Here is a 22438-nt window from a genome sequence, read left to right as displayed (position 1 = left end):
CTATACCACAGTAATCAGTGCAGATTAGAAGGTTTAGCAAAAGCATTGTTAATATTTAATGAAGACCAAAGAACATATTGGTTTTATGCTGATCTAAAATGATTTGAGCCACTGTGGTGCATAGCCACACTAAGACTTAAAGACCTCTTTGTATGCACGGTCAGGAAAACTTACAAAGGAGACCTTTTATGTTGTAATCAAATATTTATATTATAATGGTCTGGATGACAAGGCCTCTTTCTTTCTCCAATGTTAATGGCATATTTGTCTGTTCCCCAACTTCTGTTATATGAAAATAAGACAAGCTGTAGAAAGTTGCAAAGCATATCGTGGGCAATGGCATGACACTTCCAAATATCTAGTTTACAATAGCAGCATGGCTCTTTGATGGGAACAATTTTATGAAAGGAGTTTTAGGAGAGTGGTGAGAAACAGCACTTTGTGTCGTGATCGCTTTTAAACCTCAGAGCATTTGATGTAGTCTGTTCTATTTTTATAATAATACACTGCAGGCTCCTTGTGTCCACATCACGGCTCTGTCATTTAATGTCAGCGTCAGCTGGGCAGTAGGAATAAATCGAAGCTCTGGAGAAGTTTGATTTGTAATATGAGCTCACTCTGAGGGATGTGGGGGGGAAATGTGTGTGCAAATGTTTTGACTGGATTAAAGAAATATTTCACTAAAAATAACTTCTCAGTCATAACTAGGAGGGCCTTTTTTATTTTCATTTTGCTTTTCCCTTATAAAATACAAATATCTGCATTTTTGAGACCGCAGGACGATTAAGATTATTGTGACCATTTGAGAATGAACTTGCAATTTCATTGTCTTTCAGATAGTTGCTTCGAAGTTGGGGACCAGGTCACTCAAAGTGACTTGGTTGTGAGAGATGGCAATAAAAGGTCGATAGGGTTGATTCAGTCTGCTATCATTTTGTGATTAGATGGAGTCAAGTTGACAATTTAACTCCAAAATGACACAAGTGCTAGCCACTTTGTTTTTATATAGGAAGTGAATCAGTTATAATCTCTTTGTGATCAAAAGTGCGTGCCCAGCGGTTGAGGGTGTTGCAGGCTCAACCTCTTGGTTGCTGCAGCTCTCTTGGAATCTCTAAATGCGAAAAAAAATTCAGTCCAGTCTCTGGGTAACCACTGATTGTTGCTCTAGTGTGACTGAGTGATTATACAGGCTGAACTGAAAGAACTGAAAGTCATTAATGTCAAAAACCAATTGGTAAGAGCTGAAGCATCCTAGATGTGATGTCAGGAGTGTGCTTCTGTTTTAAATTTGTTCATTTTTAACATGACTTTTTCCCAAATTATTTTATGGTAAAAATAAATAAATAAATGGTATCACACTTTGCCTCTCCTTATAATTTGTTGAAATTAAAATCTAATAAATAGTCATTTAATTGCAACAAAATGTTAAAGTTCAAAATTTGAAAAAGAAAAAAACCCCTCATATAGCATAATACAATGGAAATATTTTCGTTTTCTTTCTTATTATATAGACCTTTGTTTAATAGCACCTCTACCCTAAGAACTGTGCACATGAACAGTCAGTTATCATGACAGTAAATCCACTAACACATTTGACTCCATTCAACTTTGATCCTTTAGCACAGCTGCAGTCTAAAAATTGAGGGTATAATATGTATGACTGGCTCAAAGCCTCCCAACAACGCCATTATGCACTCCTTCTTTGGCACCAGTGGCCACTAATTATTGCTGCAGCGCTGCAGCTTTGCATCCATTTGATGGAAAGGGGAGAGAGCAAGTGGGTGGTGGACTTCCTGTCTCTGTGGTGTAACTGAATCAACCTGCAAACTCTGGCTGATCATTTCCTCTCAAACCTATACTTGCCTTTAGTTACAGAAGGCTTTTTCCCCCCTTTATAAGCTCTAGATTACAGCTCCATGATGGCGTTTCCACAGTTACATAAATTATAAATTGTTGTTGTCAATCAAGAAGTGTCAAGTGTTTACAGTTAGGCTTGGGGACAGTGGCATCCTATTGTGTTAGAACATGCATTTTCTTTTTTTTTCTAATGTGATAAACAGCATGCTGCTTCAGGCACATTTGCTGTTAATATTTACATTTTCATTTCACTGAATTTTACAGGAAGCAGGAGTTATTTGGGCAAACCAACACGCCATCACCACATCTGCTAATCAGTCCCTGCAGCCTGTAACAGTTTTGCTTTTTCTGCTACTTTGTCATCTCTCCCAAAGTAAAATTCAAGCTGAAGTGTGACTGGTTTTACATACTGGAGGGATACATTGTGAATCACAGATAAACACTGGTTAGAGCAGTACTAGGAAGGAAACATATCTGCAGTACTGGAAATGCCCCACATGTGCACAAGGAGAAGGGGTTAAAGGACAAATTTACAATGGGTATTTAGATTCTTTTTTTAACTAATGCTAAAACTGTTCTAACTCTACTTATATATTTGATATTTTGCTCATTGTTTGAATTGATTAGAGAAGGCAATAATAAGCACAGCAGCATCAAATCTATATCCTCCAAACAATAAATAGAACACAAAGGACAGCCTCATCCATTTTCCATCTCCTCTCTTGCAATTGTTGTATATTAGTAATGAAAAGCATTTACCTTATCTGAAAGCCTAGCTATTCTCCCCAGATGCTAGCATCTTCACTCCCAACAGCTTGTATTTCTGCTCAGCAGGAACCAGCAAAGTCTCACAGGTCCTCATTGACACTTTGATCAGCCTAGCATGTGTTTGTTTTGATTTTCTTGTGATTTGACAGTCTGGGTGCACCGTCCCCCCCGTGGAAGCTCAGCATGCTTACTGACACGCAAGAAGCATTGGCATTTACAAAGTGTCCATCTTATCAGACTGAAGTTGTCGTTTTACTTCCAAATACTAGATTTATGACCAACATTACAAGTATTATTTGGGGTGGGTTTGTGTTTGTTTGTTTTTTTTAACCTCCTCAAAGCTCAAACCGACCAAACTGTGATTTGACCCATGATGTGTTTTTCTGTCAACAGCCCAGGCACACACAGCAGGAAGTGTTAGCAAAAAGTGCTGGAAACTAATTGCTTGTTTTGTGGTGCTAATTGAACCAAAGGCAGAATATCAACTTTTCTGTTTGTCTTTACATTAAAAAGAAATATCTTCACTCGTCTCTGTTCCACTGAGGAAACACTCCAAAACTGTTATATCTGAAACATGGACGTGAATGGTGAGTAAGGATGTTTGTTTTCATACTGTATGTTTTCTGTCCCACTAGTGTCAGCTTTTATAGCCACAAGCATACCATAAGTACGTATCTACAAAAATACTGGTCTTCCTGCTTCAGCTTAAACCCTTAATTTCTTTAAACTACAAACTTTTGTGGCAACAGTCTAATGAAGACCTACTGTTGTCAGTGTGAATGTGCCCTTGGAATAACTTCCAATTCTGGGCCAGGCCTTGTTGTCAGACATAACCAATGTGTTTGCACCCATGCTCAAAGTCTTGTAAAAAACCTTCTCTGTAGAGTGCAGGCTGTTCTCGCAGAGTATTGATGGCAATAGCTTTTAGCAAAACGACCACATGAGTCCAATTGCGGTGTCCATATCCTTTCAACACCTGTTGTATTTTTCTCCTTAGGGTTGATTGTAGTACTTTGTCTTCTTAAATGCTTGACTCATAAATTTACAGTGGCCCAGAAGGACTGAAAAGTCTTCTATAGTTTGGATTGAGGAGAAGTTTGTAAAACAAAAGCATTGCTTCATCTGTATCAATTGTATTTTTATGGGCCTTATGTGGGACCATAAACTGCCTTTGTCCTAATTGAAAAGTCTGTCCGTGAACTCAAATCATGTTCTGTTACTTTAGAAACTCTGATAACGGTGTATTTCACGGAGCTTTCACTATTTTTTTCCTGTCTTGTTAAATGCTTTTCATTCTTTCCTCTGCCTCCTGATGTTAGACTTTGCTTTCCTGTCCTTAGCAGACCTGTCCTGTGCTCCGCGGAGCTCTGCCTGCCGGGCCTGATATTTGTCGCAGAATGCATTTGCTCACGTATCCATTTCAAGTAAATTAGTGAGGCAGGTCTGGCCCTGGATGATCGGAAATCCTTCAGCAGCTCATGTCCCTTGCTGAGGAACAGTGGAAGGTCAAGTCATCCACCCCAGGCAATCGAGCAGCTGCCCTGTTGCTTGATAGTGGAACTACTTCTAGAGAGAAAGATAGAAAGAGCCGGCTCCAGGCAGTCAGAGATCCACTCTCTTTTGCCTTGCACCTCCCCTGTGATCTCTCTTGCAAACAAAGCAGGTCATTATTTTCAGCTTTACTGGGCAATGATTCAGCAATTAACCATTACAGCAAACATAATTTCACACGATTTTTCTCCAGCAGTCTGTAGAGCCTAGCTAAATGTATGGTAATAAATAACTCCTGCACAAAAGCTTGAAATCAAAAGAAGACTTTTAGTTTCACATTAACATGTTACGTTGGCTTGACCCAAAGGCCATTTATTGCTGTCTAAGAGTGATAACGCACAGTAGAAAATACTGACATAAAAAATGTATAAGCATTAAATTAAAGATGTGGGATGAAAAGCTTGGCTGAAGTTGCAGCCAATGGGATTGGTGCTTCTTTTTTTTCCCCCTTTTTGCCTCTCATTTGTTTCTCAATGGCCTTAACATTCTTTGAAATGGATGCTTTACTAACACATTTCATGTAGACATGTGGTGTTTTACTTTCTGGCCTAAATCTTTAAAAGACTGCGGTTACGGCTGATTGTTCTCTCTTGCTTTCTAGCAGTGTTTTACATTTGTATTCCCCAAACTATATAAACTTGAGAAAATAAAGTTACATTAGACTAAATATATTCAAGCATTGTTAAAGAAACCAATTTGAGACAATCTGAGATTTGTAAAATCCTGCATTGTTCTACTAGAAGCAGGGATGGGATGATGGGTAGGGTTGCCACGATTAGTCGACTAGTCACGATTACGTCGACTACCAAAATTGGCGATGACTAATTTAATAGTTGACGCGTCGTTTGAAGCTTTGTAAGATCCTGAAAGACGCAGGAATAAGCAGTAGGAGTGTAATAATAGACTGAAACAGAAGATGGCAGCAGTGCATGTACAAGGATGCCAGCTGCCGTGAAACCCCAAAGAAGAAGAAGCTGTCTTCTTCTTCTTCTTCTTCTTCTTTGGGGTACACAGCGGTATCCTAGCTGTGTACTTCAGGGGCCGCATCCTTCGGAGGCTGCATTTGTAAGCCGATTACGTTACAGCGACGTACATTATTTTCAGGCGAGAATGTTGCTGTGTACACTTCAAATATCTGCTCGGTTTATCAAGACATCACATATTTGCATAAGTGCTCCGACTTTTTCGGAGACATCTGTTACCCACCAGCTCGATAGCTGACCGGGGTTCAAGGCTCACTAGAGCTGGCGATAACACGGAAATCCCCGGCACATCGTTTTCAGATCCCCGCGGTCTTTTGCTGCTCATCTTAAACATGATATATAAGTCACTTAGATAACTTACAAATGTTATTGTTTGTCTTTTTTCAGTGTTTTATTTGTTCCTGAGTAAATCAGATTAAAGTTATAGTTTTCACACAGCTGAATAAACGTCAAACAGAAAACTGATTAAACAGAAGTGTGAGATGGCAGAGTATTTACTCCAGTGTCCTGTTATATTTTAGATAGCAAGGAGCAGATGGCTGAGTTTATTAAACTCAACCGAGACAATCTGGTTAATAAACTATCATCTTGTCTTCATTTTTAGTTAGCACATACCTTAAACACTTCAAGTTGTAAGCTAATGATAGTTATATAAGAGCAGATGCATGCTGGTGCAATAAGCTGTGTTTTACGTCCAATGCTCGATTAGTCAACTAATCACAAAAATAATCGGTGACTAGTCGACTATCAAAATAATCATTTGTGGCAGCCCTAATGACGGGTAGACTGTGATCAAAGCGGGATGAACAATGAACGGCATTTAAATGATGGTTATCTGCTACCACAGAGTCCGAAGAGTGCTAAGGAAATATCCCCCACACAGTTTTACCACCAGAACCATCACCCTGAACCTTTGATACAAGGCTGGTCACTATCAGGTATTTACATCAAATTCAGATCATACTGTTCAAACGTGACAGCAAAAATCAACTCATCCAACCAGCCAACATTTTCTGATCTTCTGCAGCCCAATTTTGATGAACCTCTGTCAAATGTAGAGTGGTACCTGGTGTGGTCTTCTGCTGTTGTAGCCCATCTGCCTCAAGGTTTGATATGTTGTGCACTCAGAAATGCTCTTCTGCTTATCTTGGTTGTAATGAGTGGTTATTTGAAATACTGTTTTCATGAACTAGTCTGGCCATTCTTCCCTCACCTCTAGCATTAACTCACTGGATGTTTTCTGTTTTTTTGACAACTGTCTGTAAATCCTAGAGATGGTTGTGCATGAAAATCCCAGTAGACCAGTTTCTGACATACACAGACCAGCCCATCTGGCAAACCATGCCACATTCGAAGTCTTTTTTTTACTGTACATAGATATAGTTAGTAATAGTACCTTTTTATCTCTTAATTTTAGCCAAATTTAGTGAATTATTATTTATTTGTAATTTCTAGTCTTATATCTCTTGGAGATATATATTTTTTTATATTCTTATAAATGCACCATGGGTGGCTTGGGGTGAAACGGCATTTCGGTATGCTGTATCCTGTGTATTTTGTTGTACTGACAATAAAGACCTTGAATCTTGTATCTTAAAGCCACTTTAATGACCTTTCATCTCCATTCTGATGTTTGGTTCAAACTTGAGCAGCTCAGCCTAATCATGTACATGCCTCAAAGCATTGAGTTGCTGCATTATTGTGCAGTTGTACAACTGAACCTTACAAAGTGGCCATCAGAATGATAGGGCTCCCTCAGCTAGCTAGCTAAATAGAAAACTAAACTGTTAATTGGGCAAAAAAAGAGTGTATAGCCAGCTAAATGCATAAATTATCGTCTAGCTGGATTTTCGGGGTTATTTTCTTTTCACTTTGTCTTCCCTTCCTGTTACATTACCAAATGTGCAAGAAAAATTGTAAGTTGTTGTAAAGTTAGAAAAAGACAAAAAACCAAGAAGAAACATTTCAGAGGTCTTAAATGAATGCCACTTTTATGTAAATGTAAACTGGTCTATCTCTCTATATTTTTTCTTTTTTTTTTTTTCTTTTTTCAATTTCATAACCCTGACATTAGTTCCCATTAATTCTGTGTGCAGTCTGTATGCATTGGTCTTCACCGGTATTCTGTTCAGAGTCGACAACTACAGCACACAGTACTCTATTGGAAAAAGTCATTTTGAATATGCCTGCACGTACAAACTCTGTACTTTATAATCAACTCTATTCAGGCAGAATCCTTGTTATTAAAATCCCGTCATTACTGATATGCAGGGGGTTTTGACATTGAATCAGAAAAGCTTGATAAAAAGGGTGATTTTGATAACGAATCTCCGCCGTCGAGGTTATTTGGTTTGTCTTTGTCGGAACCCGCCCTCCTTACCCAGTTGCTTATCTTCTGTCTTAGGAGACGAGAAGTTTTAATGAGTTATTTTATTGCCTGCTTCGAGGAAGTATCCCCCTGCTAGCAATCTCACCTTTAATATTGCAAATCATCCTCAGCTCACCCTCACACAAAAGAATACTCTGTGGGTATAAGCAGCTTATCGGGACTACCTTTACCTCTATAATTACCTCTTAAATCAGCTTGTGATCTAGGCTGATCTGTCCCATCTTCAAAACTTCAGGCGAAATGGCTGACTTTTAAATTGAATGGTATAGATCTGTTTTGACTCTTGCTTCTGGGACGCAGACAGAAATGTGTTTGCTCACTTTACTTTTTCCATTCTCTTATGTTTTCATTTTTTTCATTTTTTTTTTCTTTTTTGAGGCTGGTTGTTGTTGCTGCTCGGAGGGATTTGTCAAGTAGAGTATGATTGTCAACACCTATAAAAGAAGATCCAGTTCCTCCCTGGGCATCAGCTGGCCCACCTCCGGGTCTTAAACTTTCATTGTTGTTCACTTTTGATTTGTCTCTTTACAGCACTGGCACACACTATACAAATGTCAAACACCTCTTCAGTGTGTGGCATATGTTCATAAACTCTCTGTATTTAAATTTCCCCTGGGCACAAGTGCGCTACCTGTCAAAAAAAACTTTTTTAGCATAACCATCTATTCTTCTCCTGGCTGGGTAAGAGAGCACCCCACCAAGCTCCACTTCTATCTCAGTGCCACCATGCACCGCTGGTCCTATTAGAAACCCAAGGGCATGGCTAACAGAGCACAGAGGCACAGGCAGTGACAAATTCACAACAAAGCTTTTCTGTGAGGAATGAAACAAGCATGGAGGTTGAAGGAATGAGGGGCAAGTGAGGGAGAAAAAGAGAGAGACCTGGTGTGATGAAAGGACATGTGGCCCACTGTGACAAATGTTCTCCCAACTTGTGATTTATCATGGTCTAGAGACTAAGAGAGCAACGCAGGCAGCAGCTACAGCTCAACCACTGCAGTTACAAATAACTTCTCTGTATTATTTATTTATTTATTTTTTGCTTTTGCTTTTGCTTGCTCTTTTTTACTAATTTATTTATTTATCTGAGTATATAAAATGGTTTTATCATCACATTTTAACACGGGTCACTCTTTTTCTTAAAGCCTTGAGCTATTTTGTGGGAAACTTTATATTATCGTAATGCCCTGTGGGACAAAGGCATTGTTTACATTATTTTGGACTCACAGCTCTATTTCTCATTCAGGCAGAAACTGCTGAAGCGCACAGTTCGCTAGCTTATTGTTTATTGAATAAGCTTTAATAGAGCACACTGACATAGCACTTCAGAAGTTTGCATAGAATTAAGAGGCGGGCTGCGTATGCGTGTGTGAGAAAGGCTTTTTTTTTTTTTCAGAAAAATGTGCCACTTTGTCCAGTTTTTTGCAAGCCTTTATGGCTTTATGGCCCAAAACTGAAGCAGTTATGAGCATATTTGTGTTCCTTAAGAGAATGGTTAAACCAAAAAGGTGTTGCATTTCCTTTGATTGATACTGTTTTTCAGAGTAGATCTGTTGCTATTATTTAGAAAGGAAAAGAGTGGTAATTGAAAAATGTTAAGAGAAAAATCAATTTGGTATAACAGAAACATTATTTCTTTTGGGTTTTTTTTGGGTTTTTTACCTTTTTGTGATTTCTTGTTTGAGTCTGAATCCAAATATTGGAAACATTTACAGTAAATATCAGACCCTATTGAGCTTCAGTTTGGTTTGTGGTGTCACTGAGGGTGTATTTTTTTAAATAAAAGTCTCAGAAATATTATTTCATTTAGAGGAAAAGAAGATCCAGCTTTAATAGGAATGATGTTTTTTGTAGCACAAATGAATGAAAAGGCACTGTAATTATTATATGCTTACACATGAGTCAGAATGACTCGCTCTTTCAAGAGAATCATGTCCTTTTTTATGACTCTAGCTTTTGCTTTCTTCTTCGTGTTCAGTTAGTTTATCATGGAGAACAACATGTTCCATCTGAGGAAATTACAGGGTGTACTGAGGTCATTGCTGATTACTCCAATTTCTCTGCTACTCTCCACACACTTTGCACAAAAGCTAGTCCATCTAAAAACAATGTCAGTTTGATAGCAAAGCTGCATTTATTCTGTGAGTTATTGTACTGAAGAAAAAACAAAGATCCACTCATGTTTGACTTGAATATCTAATTTATGCTTGTTTGCATTCCACAAAATACAATCAAATATTTCTTCAGGATGACAACCACCCCATGCGTACTGCCAAGTTATAAGTCATTTAATCAGTCGGAGATTACATGGAGACATAAAAGATAATGAGACAGCCTAAATCCACAGAAGACCCCGAATGAGTTCTTCGTAACGCTTGGAACAGCGTTCCTGCCAATAATCTTGAAAACTGTACACAGTCATGAATTCTAATTAGTAATACTTAAATAAGACTTAAAAAAAAAAAAAGCGTGTGCAGAAAATAACTGAATTTTGTTCTAAAAAGTGCTCAAGGTAGTACACGATAGAGCCCAATGCATGTTGGATTTTTCAGTTTGATACTGATATTTAGTGAAATGAAATTCCAACATATGTCAACCGATACTTTTGTGTCTTTCAGATGCATGTATTATAAAATGATTTACCTAACGTGTTTATTGGAGTTATTTATCCACTCATTTATGATCTATCTATCTCTGCTTGTTGTTGCATTTTTGGACAAACTGCAACATTAACAATTACAATGTGGTTTAATGCGTTTGTGCTGTTTCATCTTTACTTTTAATTTTCATTCATTGGTCTTTATAAATCCTGATACCTGTACAGCAAATAGCTAATCAGTCAGGCTGTAGTAAGCTTACAATTAAGATAAGGTACTCCTATCCTGCTTCATACAACTAAATAACTTCAAGTGGCACATTTGTCTACTTTTATTATTTACTTTGTTCTCTGTGTTTTTATAAAAGCGTTGCCGATTAGAATGTTGCCTGTGTCGAGGGTAAGTGTAATAAGTTAAAGCTTGAAAGCTTTTCAGTCAATAATTTGTGTTTTTCCTGTTTAATTTAGTTCTTTGTTAATTTATTGTTTTCATGTGTATTTTTGGTTGTTTTTGCCAAAAAGAAAACAATTTAATAAGAAGAATAAAAAAAAACCTACATCTTCATTCATTTCTTTTTCTTTATTTCTTAAAACTGTGATTCACACCAACAATACTTTGCTCACAAGCACTGATGTCTGCACAAGCTGCCACTGGCACATTTAATAATTCTCAAAATTCAGTTCAATTTTATTCAATTTCAATTTTATTTATATAGCGCAAAATCCACAACAACTGGCTCAAGGCACTCAAGAAAACAGAGAAAACCCGAACAATCATATGATTCCCTTTGATCAAGCACTTTGGTGAAAATGGGAAGGAAGAACTCCCTTTTAACTGAAAGAAACCTCCAGCAGAACCAGGCTCAGGGAGGGGCGGCCGTATGCTGCGACCAGTTGGGGTGAGGGGCAAGTGTTATACTTTCACGCATGCTAAAACAAAAAGCAGAAATCAGATTGCGTTGCTTAAAACAATTTTTAAAGTGCATATGAAGAAAAGCTAATACACCCTTACAGGCACACAAAATATATCTTAGATTTCTATTTTAAGTTACTTGACAACTGATAAATAGGAGTGCAATTTCTTCCGAAAGTGTCCCCACTTTACTTCAAAAACTTTACACAATTTTAGTTTCTTTACTCCCTTCTTTGCTTTTGAAAACTGTCCGCCGGTAGTCCACGAAACAGTTCAGTGCTGCAATTGCAAATAATGAGTGGTAATTTTAAAGAAACTGCCATGCAAGAATGAATCCTTTCCAGTCAAATCAATTTATAATAATGATAGGACACTGATGACATTTGATGCTTGTTCGAGATCATTTCCTCAAAGGCTGGGACTGTAACTTCTCTGGTGAAACAAAAGCAGGAGAAAGTTATTGTGCTGGTATTTTTCTCTCCAGGTTCCCACTTCCTGGAGAAAGGAGTCCTGGATGTGGCTGTGAAATGCGCTGTCAGAGCTGTCCATTAAGTGGTGCTGAAATCTATTTCAGCACATAGAGGCTTTTGATGGCGTCTGGATCAGTGCTGGGAGCTGTCCTTTTGCCTGGTGCTGAAGTGTGTTATAGTGTGGTGGCTTTTTTTTAACAGACCTCTAAATGTGTTAGCACAGGTGCTGGTAGTGTGTTGTTACTCTGCGTGTAGCAGAAAGTGTTGGTTCTTGAAAATGTGAAATGATGTGCTGCTGAAGAAGCACTTGCTATCACCTGAAAGAGCAAGTGAAAAAGTGCTAATCACAGCTGTTTTGAGAGTGTATGTATGAATGTATGTCTGTATGGATGGATGTTAGAAAGTTATTCAGAGTCAGATCAGTTTTCCAATCATGCAAAACACAAGGCACTGATTTAAAGCAATCCTGAGGGAGCCCATTGCAATGCATTAGAAAACCGCTTCTTTCATGACAGTGTAAGCTTTCAAAAACAAGATGATGTCCATGCTGCACCTGTTAGACTATGCTATTAGCATATATTAGCTCTGTGTGGAAAAGACAGGACAGTGAAGCAGAGTAACTTTAACAAGGACATAGAAATGCAATTGCATGGCCAAGGAACGAAACTAATGAAAGCCCACTTTATTATTACAGGAAGTGCAGACACAGAAAAGTATTTTCCTGAACCTCCAACCTTTGGCCTGACCTGGAAAAGAAGCGTATAATAGTTTGGCAGGTTTGGTTATGGCAATAAAAACAAATGTTAATTTTGCTGTCTTTGGAGTGATTTTCAGAAACCGTGTTAGATGCAGGTTAGCAAGCGACACAGCTTCTAGCACTTGTGATCCATTCTCAAGGTGGTTTAGCCAGTAGACCTGCCATTAGGGATGGGTATCGTTTAGGTTTTATCCGATACCGGTGCCAAACCGGTACTTTTGAAACGGTGCCGGTGCTTAAATGGTGCTCAAAACAGTGCTTAAAGAATGGAGAACACAAAATTGGTCCAAAAACCTCTCATGTTCAGCTGTTTTTTGTAAAAAGATAACAATGTTAGCCTTTTCTGCAGCTATAGGGGATTTATGGCATCACTCTTGGCTGGAAACAGTGCTTAAACAATAGAAAAAACACAAACTTTGTCCAAAAACCTCTCATGTTTAACTGTTTTCCACTTTTTCTTTGGTCATTTTAGCCTTTTTGGCCAGGGTGAAGGGAGTATCTGCCATCAAACAAGAAGACAGCCGCATGTAACTACAACGGTGTTTGCTAGTTCACCTTACATGCATTAATTTAATAACATGGTTAGCCTACTCAACGTAAATTACACACGAACAACATTAGGCTACTCACGCAGAGAAGAACGGCTGCTGCTGCCGTCATCATCCGTCATCATTTCTGCTACACTGGCAGGGCTAGGGGCCAGGACTCTCCTCTTCGGGTTTTTGGGGGATGCTGCTAACTCTGGGTCCGATAACAGGCACCACACCCGCAGTAGATGTGCACGGTGTGAGGTCTCGCAGCAAGCTATCAAATACGGCGCATTTTTTGGTTTTAAAAAACCCCCACTATGCATCGCCAGGTGTTTCATCGGATTTGAGGTGTTACCTCCTTTGACAGTATCATGGTATCACCTTAAAGCACTGCTCTGCTCTAAAAGAACGTACCTACCTGGACCTGCCTACTATCCTCGGAAACGTAAGATGATTGGCCAGAATCTAAAGTGTATCACAGCTCAGGAAAAAAAGCACCGAAATGTGCGCTGCTTTTTTGGTCTGGTTACTACCGTTTATGCCATCCCTACCTGGCATCATTTAAAGGTTTTATGTGGCTCCAAAAGGGAAGTAAGGATTGGATGAAACATGTTCAAACTTACGGTACTCACTTGAAATAATTGCTTTAAATAAAGTTGCTGCTTGATAGGGGATTTTTAAAAATGTCTAGCTAAAGTCTAATCTGCTTATTTTATTTTATCCACATCAGCAGCAGACTAATCAAAGACAGCAGAAACCTCTGTGTTCAGCAGTGTTTCAATTGATTTTCTCATATGTTCTTTCTTGGTTCTGGACCTCATCTCTGCCTCATGCAATCCAGCCACTTCTTCACTTTAGCTGCGTATTTACATGTGCAGTTTCTCAGTGTGGTTGTGTGTAGATTATTTATACAAGAAATGGTCCATTGCTGTCAAAAGGATGAAGTTGTTTTAAATATCTTTTTCACATTATAGGCTCTGATTATTCTGTAAGTTTCCACATCTCAGTACTACAATGTTTCAGAGTCAACTATTAATAGCAGACCTGTAGTAGATTTACTGCTTCAGGAGCCTTGAGGTAGATATACTTTTTGCCCAAAGTGATGATATAAGCAGCTCATCTGAAGTAGATGAGCTGGAATCAGGCAGGGAATATCATAAATGATCCTACTCTGTAAGTTTAGTTGCTGATATAGCTTGGTCTCTCACCTGAGGGGTTAAAAAAAAAGTGATGATGAAAAGTGAAGATGATGCCGCATGAAGACCCCCATGGTTTCTTGCCTTATTTTAGCAGCAGACAGAATGTACTGTATACAGCAAGTATGCTGATAAGAAAAAGGCTAGAAAAACTCATTCACAACTACAGACGTGCTCATCAGCCCGGTGCTGGAAACAGAGGCATGGTTGTGGAATCTGGCTCTGTTGACATTTCACGCCTGAGTGCTGTGAAGGCTGATGAGTCACACCTGGCATAACCGAATCCTGATGCAAGGCCTCTCCGTCAGGATGATGGGTCCGAGCTATATTTATGTAAGACCTCACATAGGCTCTTTACAAGGAGACGGAGAAGGAGGGGAAAAGATGGAAAAGCAATTATTTATTTCCAGTATCCCAATGCTCGCTGTCATTCGTCAGCCAAATAGGGGTGGAAAAATTGAGGCACACACTCATATCATTCACCACCTGCAGGGAGGCTGAGTACTACTGCAAAATACTATGCATGATTTTTGCAACATCAAAATTTACCTCCAAGAAAGAATACTGGAGTCTACAAGGAAACTGATAACTCCCTAATCAAAACAGGTCATGGTGCATGACTTTTGTTTTTCAACTTTTGTATTGTGCTGGTCTATTAGGAAATAAAATAACACTGACAGTTGGTTTTGGTTATATGCACTGACAGAATATGTTCTGGAAGACTGAAACAGGCTATAACTATTTTTTTTTTTTTTAGACTTGATTTTCGTCACAGATTGGTGTGTTGGGACACATTTTATGCATGTGGATTTTTGATGCGGGTACGCATAAAATTCGAAGCAATTGGGAACAAAATTTTCAGCATGAGAGTGTGGACACAGCACACCTGGTTTAATTAATCACATGGTTATTTTGCTACATTCAAGACAGTCTCAGTTTCAGTGTCTTTCATAAATGTTCCCTGGACTTCTTTTATGGGCTCTTTAGTGTATTTTTAATACTATCATTTTATCAGCTAGGACAAGACTAATAAAAACATGTCAGCACTCCCTCAGAAATTATATTCTTACCATTGGAATGCAAATTAAAGGAGATGAATGAACTTTATATGAGTCTTTAGATTTCAGTTCAGGGACTTTTAATACAATTGAGCTTGGTTCAGTTGAATCACTGCACAGGCACTCAGTGAGATTTATGTGGGATTTAGCAGGTGGGGAAATCCTTAGATTCAGTGTAGCAGGGGCAAGTGACTAACCTGTTTTCTTTGTGGCCAAAACTGTGCGATCAGCTGACCTCTGCTGCTCTGAGCATTATTTTTTGTGACAAGTGAAGCTAAAGAGCATCAACAAAATCAAAATCACTGTCATCTTTGACCTAACAGTGAGGATTGAAGGTAGATACTATGCCATAGCAGTAAACTATCATAACAGAGGGCCTGCTCTTCTTTACCCTGATGGGTTATTCACACACAACCTTGGAATAACACGCAAAAAAACCCCAATGAATTTATTGTTAAATTCACATTGTGAATTAAGCAGGAAAGTTTAATCTAGCCTGCCGGGAATTCTAAAATGAAATGAATTGTACAAACTTTTAATTTCTTCCAGTTTCTCAAATTCATTTCCTAAGCATCACGCTTCATGTGCTGCCACCTCTTTCCATGTGAATGCTCTCATTGATATTAGTGTAGTTTTCATATATGTGCTGACTGCAAAAATCCAAATTCTGTACCAGAACCTTGCAAGCCAGATGGCAAAGTTTCATGTTGAAAACCATTTCAAGCAACACAGTTCATCTTCCTCTGCTTCTGTAGTGCTAGCTAGATGCGGAGGGTAGTCTGAGTATCATGATGAGGAGCTTTTCCATGTGTGCACATGTGAAAGAGTGACAGGAATGAGTGGAGGGAAGGTTGTTGACTGTGGGATGCCACTTTATTAGCTTTATTATGAACAAAACTAACAGATTTATTACTTGTTTCTGGATCGTTCCAGTCCATTATGTGTATGGGTAATTGAAAAAGTTCCAGTTGCCTATATAATGATGTGTCCTACATGATCACAGCCTAACCAGACCCCTATTCTGATGTTTTTTGGGCACGTCCTGGGTAGAACCAGGACAACACAGTCTCAGGGCAGTTCATCACATAGTCATAATTGTCAATTTATTGGTGGTTTTGGACCCCAATTTGCAAAGTTTCACACAATTTACCACAAAGTGAGTGCTTTACACCCTCAAAGTGTAAGAAAGTCCATATTTGGAGGATGGACAGCGCTGTGGTGAAGTGAAACATTTCACTGTAAATGTGGCGCACTTTTGTGCAATTCACTTGTATTTCTATTTTTTATTCCTATTTATCCTATTTATCCCCTTCGTATATTTTATTTATATTTGTCTCTGTATTTATGTGTGTGTGTGTGTGTGTGTGTGTGTGTGTGTGTATATGTGTATATATATATATATATATATGTATATATATATATATATATATATATATATATATATATATATATATATATATATATAATATTCTGTAACTGTAACTTCTGTCGGTGCTGTGCTTTTTGGAAATCGAATTTCCCAGAGGAACCCACTCGAGGGATTAATAGAGTTCTATCTTATCTTATCTTATCTTTTTCACTTCAGTTACACTATTTTTTTAAAAGTTATTGATGTCTAATTTTAGAAACTACTTGTTTGGTTTAGAGACTAAAAACTATTGAATTAGATTTAGCAAAATGTCATGATTAGTGTATTTGTTTATATTTAAATACATTAGTATTTTAAAAAATAAGTCTTATCATTTCATAACTTCATGCTAGATTGAGAGAAATTCAATATATATATTAGCTGAAACCATTTAAATACTATGCTGTTTCTTTCTGAGCAGCCAAATAATATGTGAGAGAAGATATAAGCTGGCAACACACTTGTGAACTCATAAGGTCATGCGATCATTTAATAGGAGAGTGATCATGAACTCAGAAGGTTAAAGTGAGAGTAAAAGTAACACACGACCTCTCTCACCTCTCATTTTATCCTCCTGAGCTGAACCAGCTAACACTCTAATCATTAGTGCGCCATGGGGTTATATTGCTGACATGGACAGGGCAGAGGAAGGATCATTATAGACCCATATGTTTCTTCACAATAATGGTGTATGTGGTCATTTTTTGGCTATAGGGACTTTGCCTCGTTCTTTCAACTGTGTCTGCTTGGATGTTATTTCAGCCTTTCAAGCCTTTTCTTAAGCACACATTGAGCTATTTTCTTTCAACAAAAGACGTAATCGGAAACAAAGCAGATTTCCATGAAATGTGCACGATGCCTCTCATGCCCACTGGTGTTACCAGGGATTTAATGCTTTAATTCTCCAAATATCTCCATTTTTAAAAAGCTGTACAGCCAAAGTACTCAAGAAAAACAGAACAAGATAAATAAAAACTGTTTGCTTTGGACAGAGTTTGCCTTGGTCTCTGTTTCTGAAATTAAACTGAAAAAAAGAAAGCTGATATTGAATTCAATTTGTGCAACAATTTTTGGAGGCTTTCTTAAGAAATTACAATCGATTGTCCATGCCCTTGCAGACTGTTCTGAAAAAATGCACATACAATTACAGAATGACGGACTGGAAGTTTGCAGGGTAAACTGGAAAAGCTTCTCTAATAATAGCAATTATCTATCTAGTAGCCATTTTTCCTCTAATATTACAAAGTTAGTGTCAGAGTGAAAATAATGCATCAATGTATAGTATTTAAAGGTTGTGGCAAGTATGTATTACTCTGAGGTTTTAATTAGGCAAAGCACTTTCACTTCATCAGGTTGGCTGCTGGCTTTCCATTGGCAGTGAAATGATGAGGCAGAAGTGAGCGGATGGCTCCATTTGTTTAGACAGGTTGGCACTGCCAGTCAGTTAATTCCTAACTTTTCAGGAATGTGTATTTAAACAGAGCCACCCACCCCCCCAGGAGCATTCATCACCGCCGTCTGGTGTCCATTTGTCAACATCGGAGACGTGAGGTTTGTACGCTCGCTCCTTAACACAGCCACAGCGAGGTAGTGATTGTGTTCTTGGCCGCGGCGGTACAACGACACAGCATCCGTCATCGGCCAATGGGGCTTTGGCCAAAAGTGGCCATCATTAGTCTGGAGCTGATTGATTGGCTGTTGAGAAGTTGTTTCAGTTTCATACATCATCCTGTTGATGGTAAGCACAGGCTGAGTTGCCGGGGAAGGCTTCTAATGTGGTTTGAAGCCACAAGTAGATGAAGCTGTGAACACCGGGTGGCTTTCATTCTTGTTCATGTGTCAGAATTCTGCACACAACCATTAAGTTTTTGTAGCCAACAAATTAGAACCAACAAATTTGAAATGTTTCAAAATTTTGAAAAATGCTGCCAGCTATGAGAGAGTGCATAATGTAGTGCAAATTTTCAGCACTGCACATCTCTCTTCATGGCCTACTGTACACAGCCAGAAGAATGTTGGCCTCTTCTGTTTTTTGTTTGGTCTACCACTCTAATCCAGACTGAAGTGTAGTTTTTAACTTAGTTACTTTAGTTTTTAATAAGTTTTATTTACCCTAAATGATGTTGTGGAATTACATATAAATGGCATGCTACTTCTGGCAGATTTTGTATGTTCGCGTAACGTATATTCAGTTTTATTCATGTCACTACATGGTGTTACATGACACAGGAAGTGCTTAACAGTTAAAATAAAAGACTAGGATGTCATTATTTCAACTGAAGTGCTTGAAAACATGCATTGTAAAAACACACAAAATGACTTACTGGCATGCTATTCACTGACTATTTCACACACATGTGTCCTCAGGGGGAATTTGAAAATACATGATCCTGTGTAAAATATTAATGAAACAGAATTCAGAAAATTGTTCTGAAACATTATATTAAATTAAAACTCAGAAGTCTGCATGGGCTAATAGTGCAATAGTTTTAGAATAATGTTTCTCAGTATAAGATTGCAAAGAATTTGTGGATTTTATCATGCAGTATGAGGATTATTTAAAAGATTCTGAGAATCTAAAGGGATCCAAGGGACCTGGCTTAAAACTAAATCTTCGTGCTCTCGGGCAGCGCTGAAATAAAAACAGATCCATTGCTCTGGGTGTTTGACTTATTGTGACACAAAAGATATGACAAAAGAGGCACCAAACTCTTGAACAGCTAAAATCCTATATGAAGCAAGAATAGCTTGTTGGCTTTGCAAAGCATAGCAAATGATCTCCTCTGTTAACAAACACTTTGAGATTGCTTTTTAAAGAAAAGGTGATGCAACAGAGTGGGAAACATCACCCTTCAAAAACTGCGGATCTACTGGGATTTTCTCACAAAACCATCTCTAGGGTTTACAGAGATCTCTCAGTAAAAGTGCCTTATTGATGCCAGAGGTCATCGGAAAATGACCAGACTGCTCTGAGCAAAAATTCGTTGCAACCAAAGTATGCAGAAAGGCATCTCTGAACACAAGAAACCTTGGAGCAAATGGGTTATAGCAGTAGAAGAACACACTGATTATCACTCTTGTCATTTAAGAACAGGAAGCTGAGACATTTTGTGCAGGTTTGCAAAAAAATTGGACAATAGAAGATTGGAAAAAGATTACCTGGTATCACGAGTCTTCATTTTAGCTGCTACATTTGGATGGTAGGTTGTAAATTTGTCATAAAGAACATCCTGCCTTGTATCAATGGCTCAGGCTGGTGGTGGTGTAAAGATGTGGGGGATATTTATTTTTTGGCTCATGACCATTATTTAAACATGACACCTGCCTTCCTGCGTATTGTTGCTCGTCATGTAGCCATCTTCTGATGTTGGATGATCCCATATCGCAAAGCTCAAATCATCTCTAAACTGGTTTCTTGAACATAGCAGTGAGTTCATTGTACACACACACAGACAGTATGGACCAAAATCTCTGATGAATGTTTCAAGCACCTTGTTGATCATAGATTTATATTGAGGACTGTGATGTTTTTGATGAGACCAAAATTGAGCTGTTTAGCATCTGTCCATTTGCTATTTTTGTAGAGAAACGAATCCTCAATATGAAGCACATTAAGGACATGGAGTTGCTTAACCAGTCTCTGAACTATCCGAGGACTAACCCATCACAGGTGGTAAGCCTAGCCCTATATTTTAGAGAAAGTCCAAACTGACTTTTGGGGGGAAATTGTGTTCACAAAACAAAAATGCATATTCAGATTGGGTTAGAGTTAGGGTTTTCACCAGTGAAGACTTAGACCTCAGAATGTTAATCACGGCGGTAGCTTTGGACACTTTGCAAAAAGCAAGAAATGTCTAACAGCTGTGCTTGCTACCAATGGTTACTCCACCAGGTAGTAAATAACGTGTTCCAAGAGGATAAAATATTTCATCAACTCTCGAAACCAACCTACCATTGACATATAGACCTCACATTTTTTGTGATTGAATCGAATTATGAATTCAACACCAGGTGAAATACTTCCTATATTATTCCCTCTCTTTTAGATCGGTTCACAGAGAGAAACCCATTTCTTTGGGGAATGCTCAAGTTGTTATTTGTCAATGTAAAGATAACATAAGTCAGCATGACTGAAAATAGAAAACAGCAATTTTGCAGAAAACAATGCAATGATATCACATGCAGGGATATTTTAAAGGTTTTCTTTCTTTCTTTTTTATTTTGAGGCTATCTCTTTTAGAACAACGGGGCTTTTTTCAGTGTCTTGTGCTCTGCTGGTCACAAAAAGCAACACTGCAGATTTTCATTTGGGATTTCAAAGGTAATTGACTTCACCCAGTTGCCACCTGATTTTAATTAACAGTGCAGCACACTTGGTTGCAAACCTGCAATATAAAGAGTCAAACTGGAGACTAAGGTATTAATTAACATTAAGTACATCTAGGAGCAAATCAAAGTAAGTCATTTCCTGACGGTGTTTAATAGAGATTGTACATGATTTCTTTGAGATGTAATTAACTGAACAAGCCCATGAAAAAATTCTTAGTTCTTATCATGAAATGCAGACAGCAAAATTGGTTCCTTTCTGTTTTACTGCAGTGTAAACTTTTTTTCCTGCTCCTGCTTCAGTCTTAAAGATTCAGTTTAACTCTCAGACTGGCAGAACTGTTTTAAATGCAGTTTTTGCCCAAGCACTAACAAGTCCCACTTTATTGCAGGCTTCTCCATCCTCTGGGTCATAACTTTTTACAGCCACTCATGTCTTGAGCATAATTTCAAACATTCTCACTGCTGAATGTGATTATTTTATTACTGCTGCTGCTCCCGAATAACATTTAATACTGTTACATTACATCAAGGCTACTTAGTGTTTCAGTGCCATTACTAATGCATCAGTGCAGCAAGGCATTGAATTTCCTTTTTTTCATAATTACAACAAGAAACGTATGCAGTGCAAAAATTGTTGTATGAAAATGCTGCAGGCATACTGAAGAAAATCAAAGACTAATTTCCCATCGCAGAGTTTACCCGGCAGCTTTACCGCAGCACTGCCTCTGAAAAATAAACGAATGTGGGAATGGACTTAATGAGATGGCGAGCTGGCTTTATTTTTGCAATAAAGGAATATAAATAAGGCGATGAGACTTTATGATAATGACTGTTCGTGTTTAAAATAGGAGCGTTTTACTGTCCTCGTGAATCTAAACGAATATTTTATGAACTTGTATTCCTCGCGAGTTCTGAATTAAAGTTTGAGCCGCGTGATTTCAACGTGCATCTTTAATTGCAATCCACTCAGTCTGCATCACTTGCAAGTCAAGCGTTTTGCGCGCACGCAGAGTCCCGCACGGAGCGTTTAAAGAAGAGATGCGTGACTCTCTCTCTCCCTCTCTCTCTCTGCTATCTCCTCCTCCTCCTCTCCTCTTTGGCTTCCACTGAAAATCTTTTTTTTTCTTTGCCGTTTCCCTTCCCGAGCAGCGCGTCCTTATACCACTTGTTATCTCACACCTTGGTCACTGCACACGAAGCTTGTGGGCGCCGGAAAAAGACAGTTTTCCGTTTTCTTCTTTTTTTGACTTACTGGTTCTGCACCGGTGTGTGTGTGCGTCTCTCTGTGTGTGTCTTTCAGTATTTGCATTTTTCCCTTGCTCCTGCCGGGGAAACAACAGTTTCTCCCAGCTTTAGGGAATCATGACCACAGCAAAGGAAGGCAATGCACCGTCGAAAGCGACTCAACAGCAAGATCAGGTACGGATGAGCTTTCCTGTCACCTCCTCGCATATTAATTACACCGTTAACCTGTGCTGCCCCTCCGCTTTGCTTGGCCAACACGGGGTTTATTTGCATGACACGCTGCAGCGACTTTTTTCACAGACTGGAATGGTGTGCGGAGGGCAGAAACGTGTATAATTTGGTACTCTGAGCTCGTTTAAAGCAGTTGGACAGGGAGTCATTCGTGGAA

General features: G+C 38.6%; 1 protein-coding gene across 5 annotated transcripts in view; it reads left to right on the top strand.

The window, feature by feature from the left end:
• Nucleotides 1-22438, top strand: part of LOC146567108 (A-type potassium channel modulatory protein DPP6-like) — a 269199-nt gene that overhangs the window by 122697 nt on the left and 124064 nt on the right. The window contains exon 1 of one of the 5 annotated variants that reach the window (XM_085286715.1): nucleotides 21867-22224. The exons of the other annotated variants lie outside the window; for them this stretch is intronic. Coding sequence (XP_085142841.1) covers nucleotides 22168-22224 — 57 coding nt within the window. The 5' untranslated portion in view covers nucleotides 21867-22167. Of the gene's footprint in view, nucleotides 1-21866; nucleotides 22225-22438 lie in introns of those variants that run through there. 5 annotated transcript variants of the gene reach the window in all.

This window comes from Mchenga conophoros, linkage group LG9, assembly GCF_057382185.1.
Source record: "Mchenga conophoros isolate Kocher_MC1m ecotype Shallow Benthic linkage group LG9, M_conophoros_male_GT1.1, whole genome shotgun sequence".
Taxonomy (NCBI): domain Eukaryota; kingdom Metazoa; phylum Chordata; class Actinopteri; order Cichliformes; family Cichlidae; genus Mchenga; species Mchenga conophoros.
The sequence above is the reverse complement of the archived record's forward strand: the minus strand, read 5'-3'. Positions and strand labels throughout refer to the sequence as shown.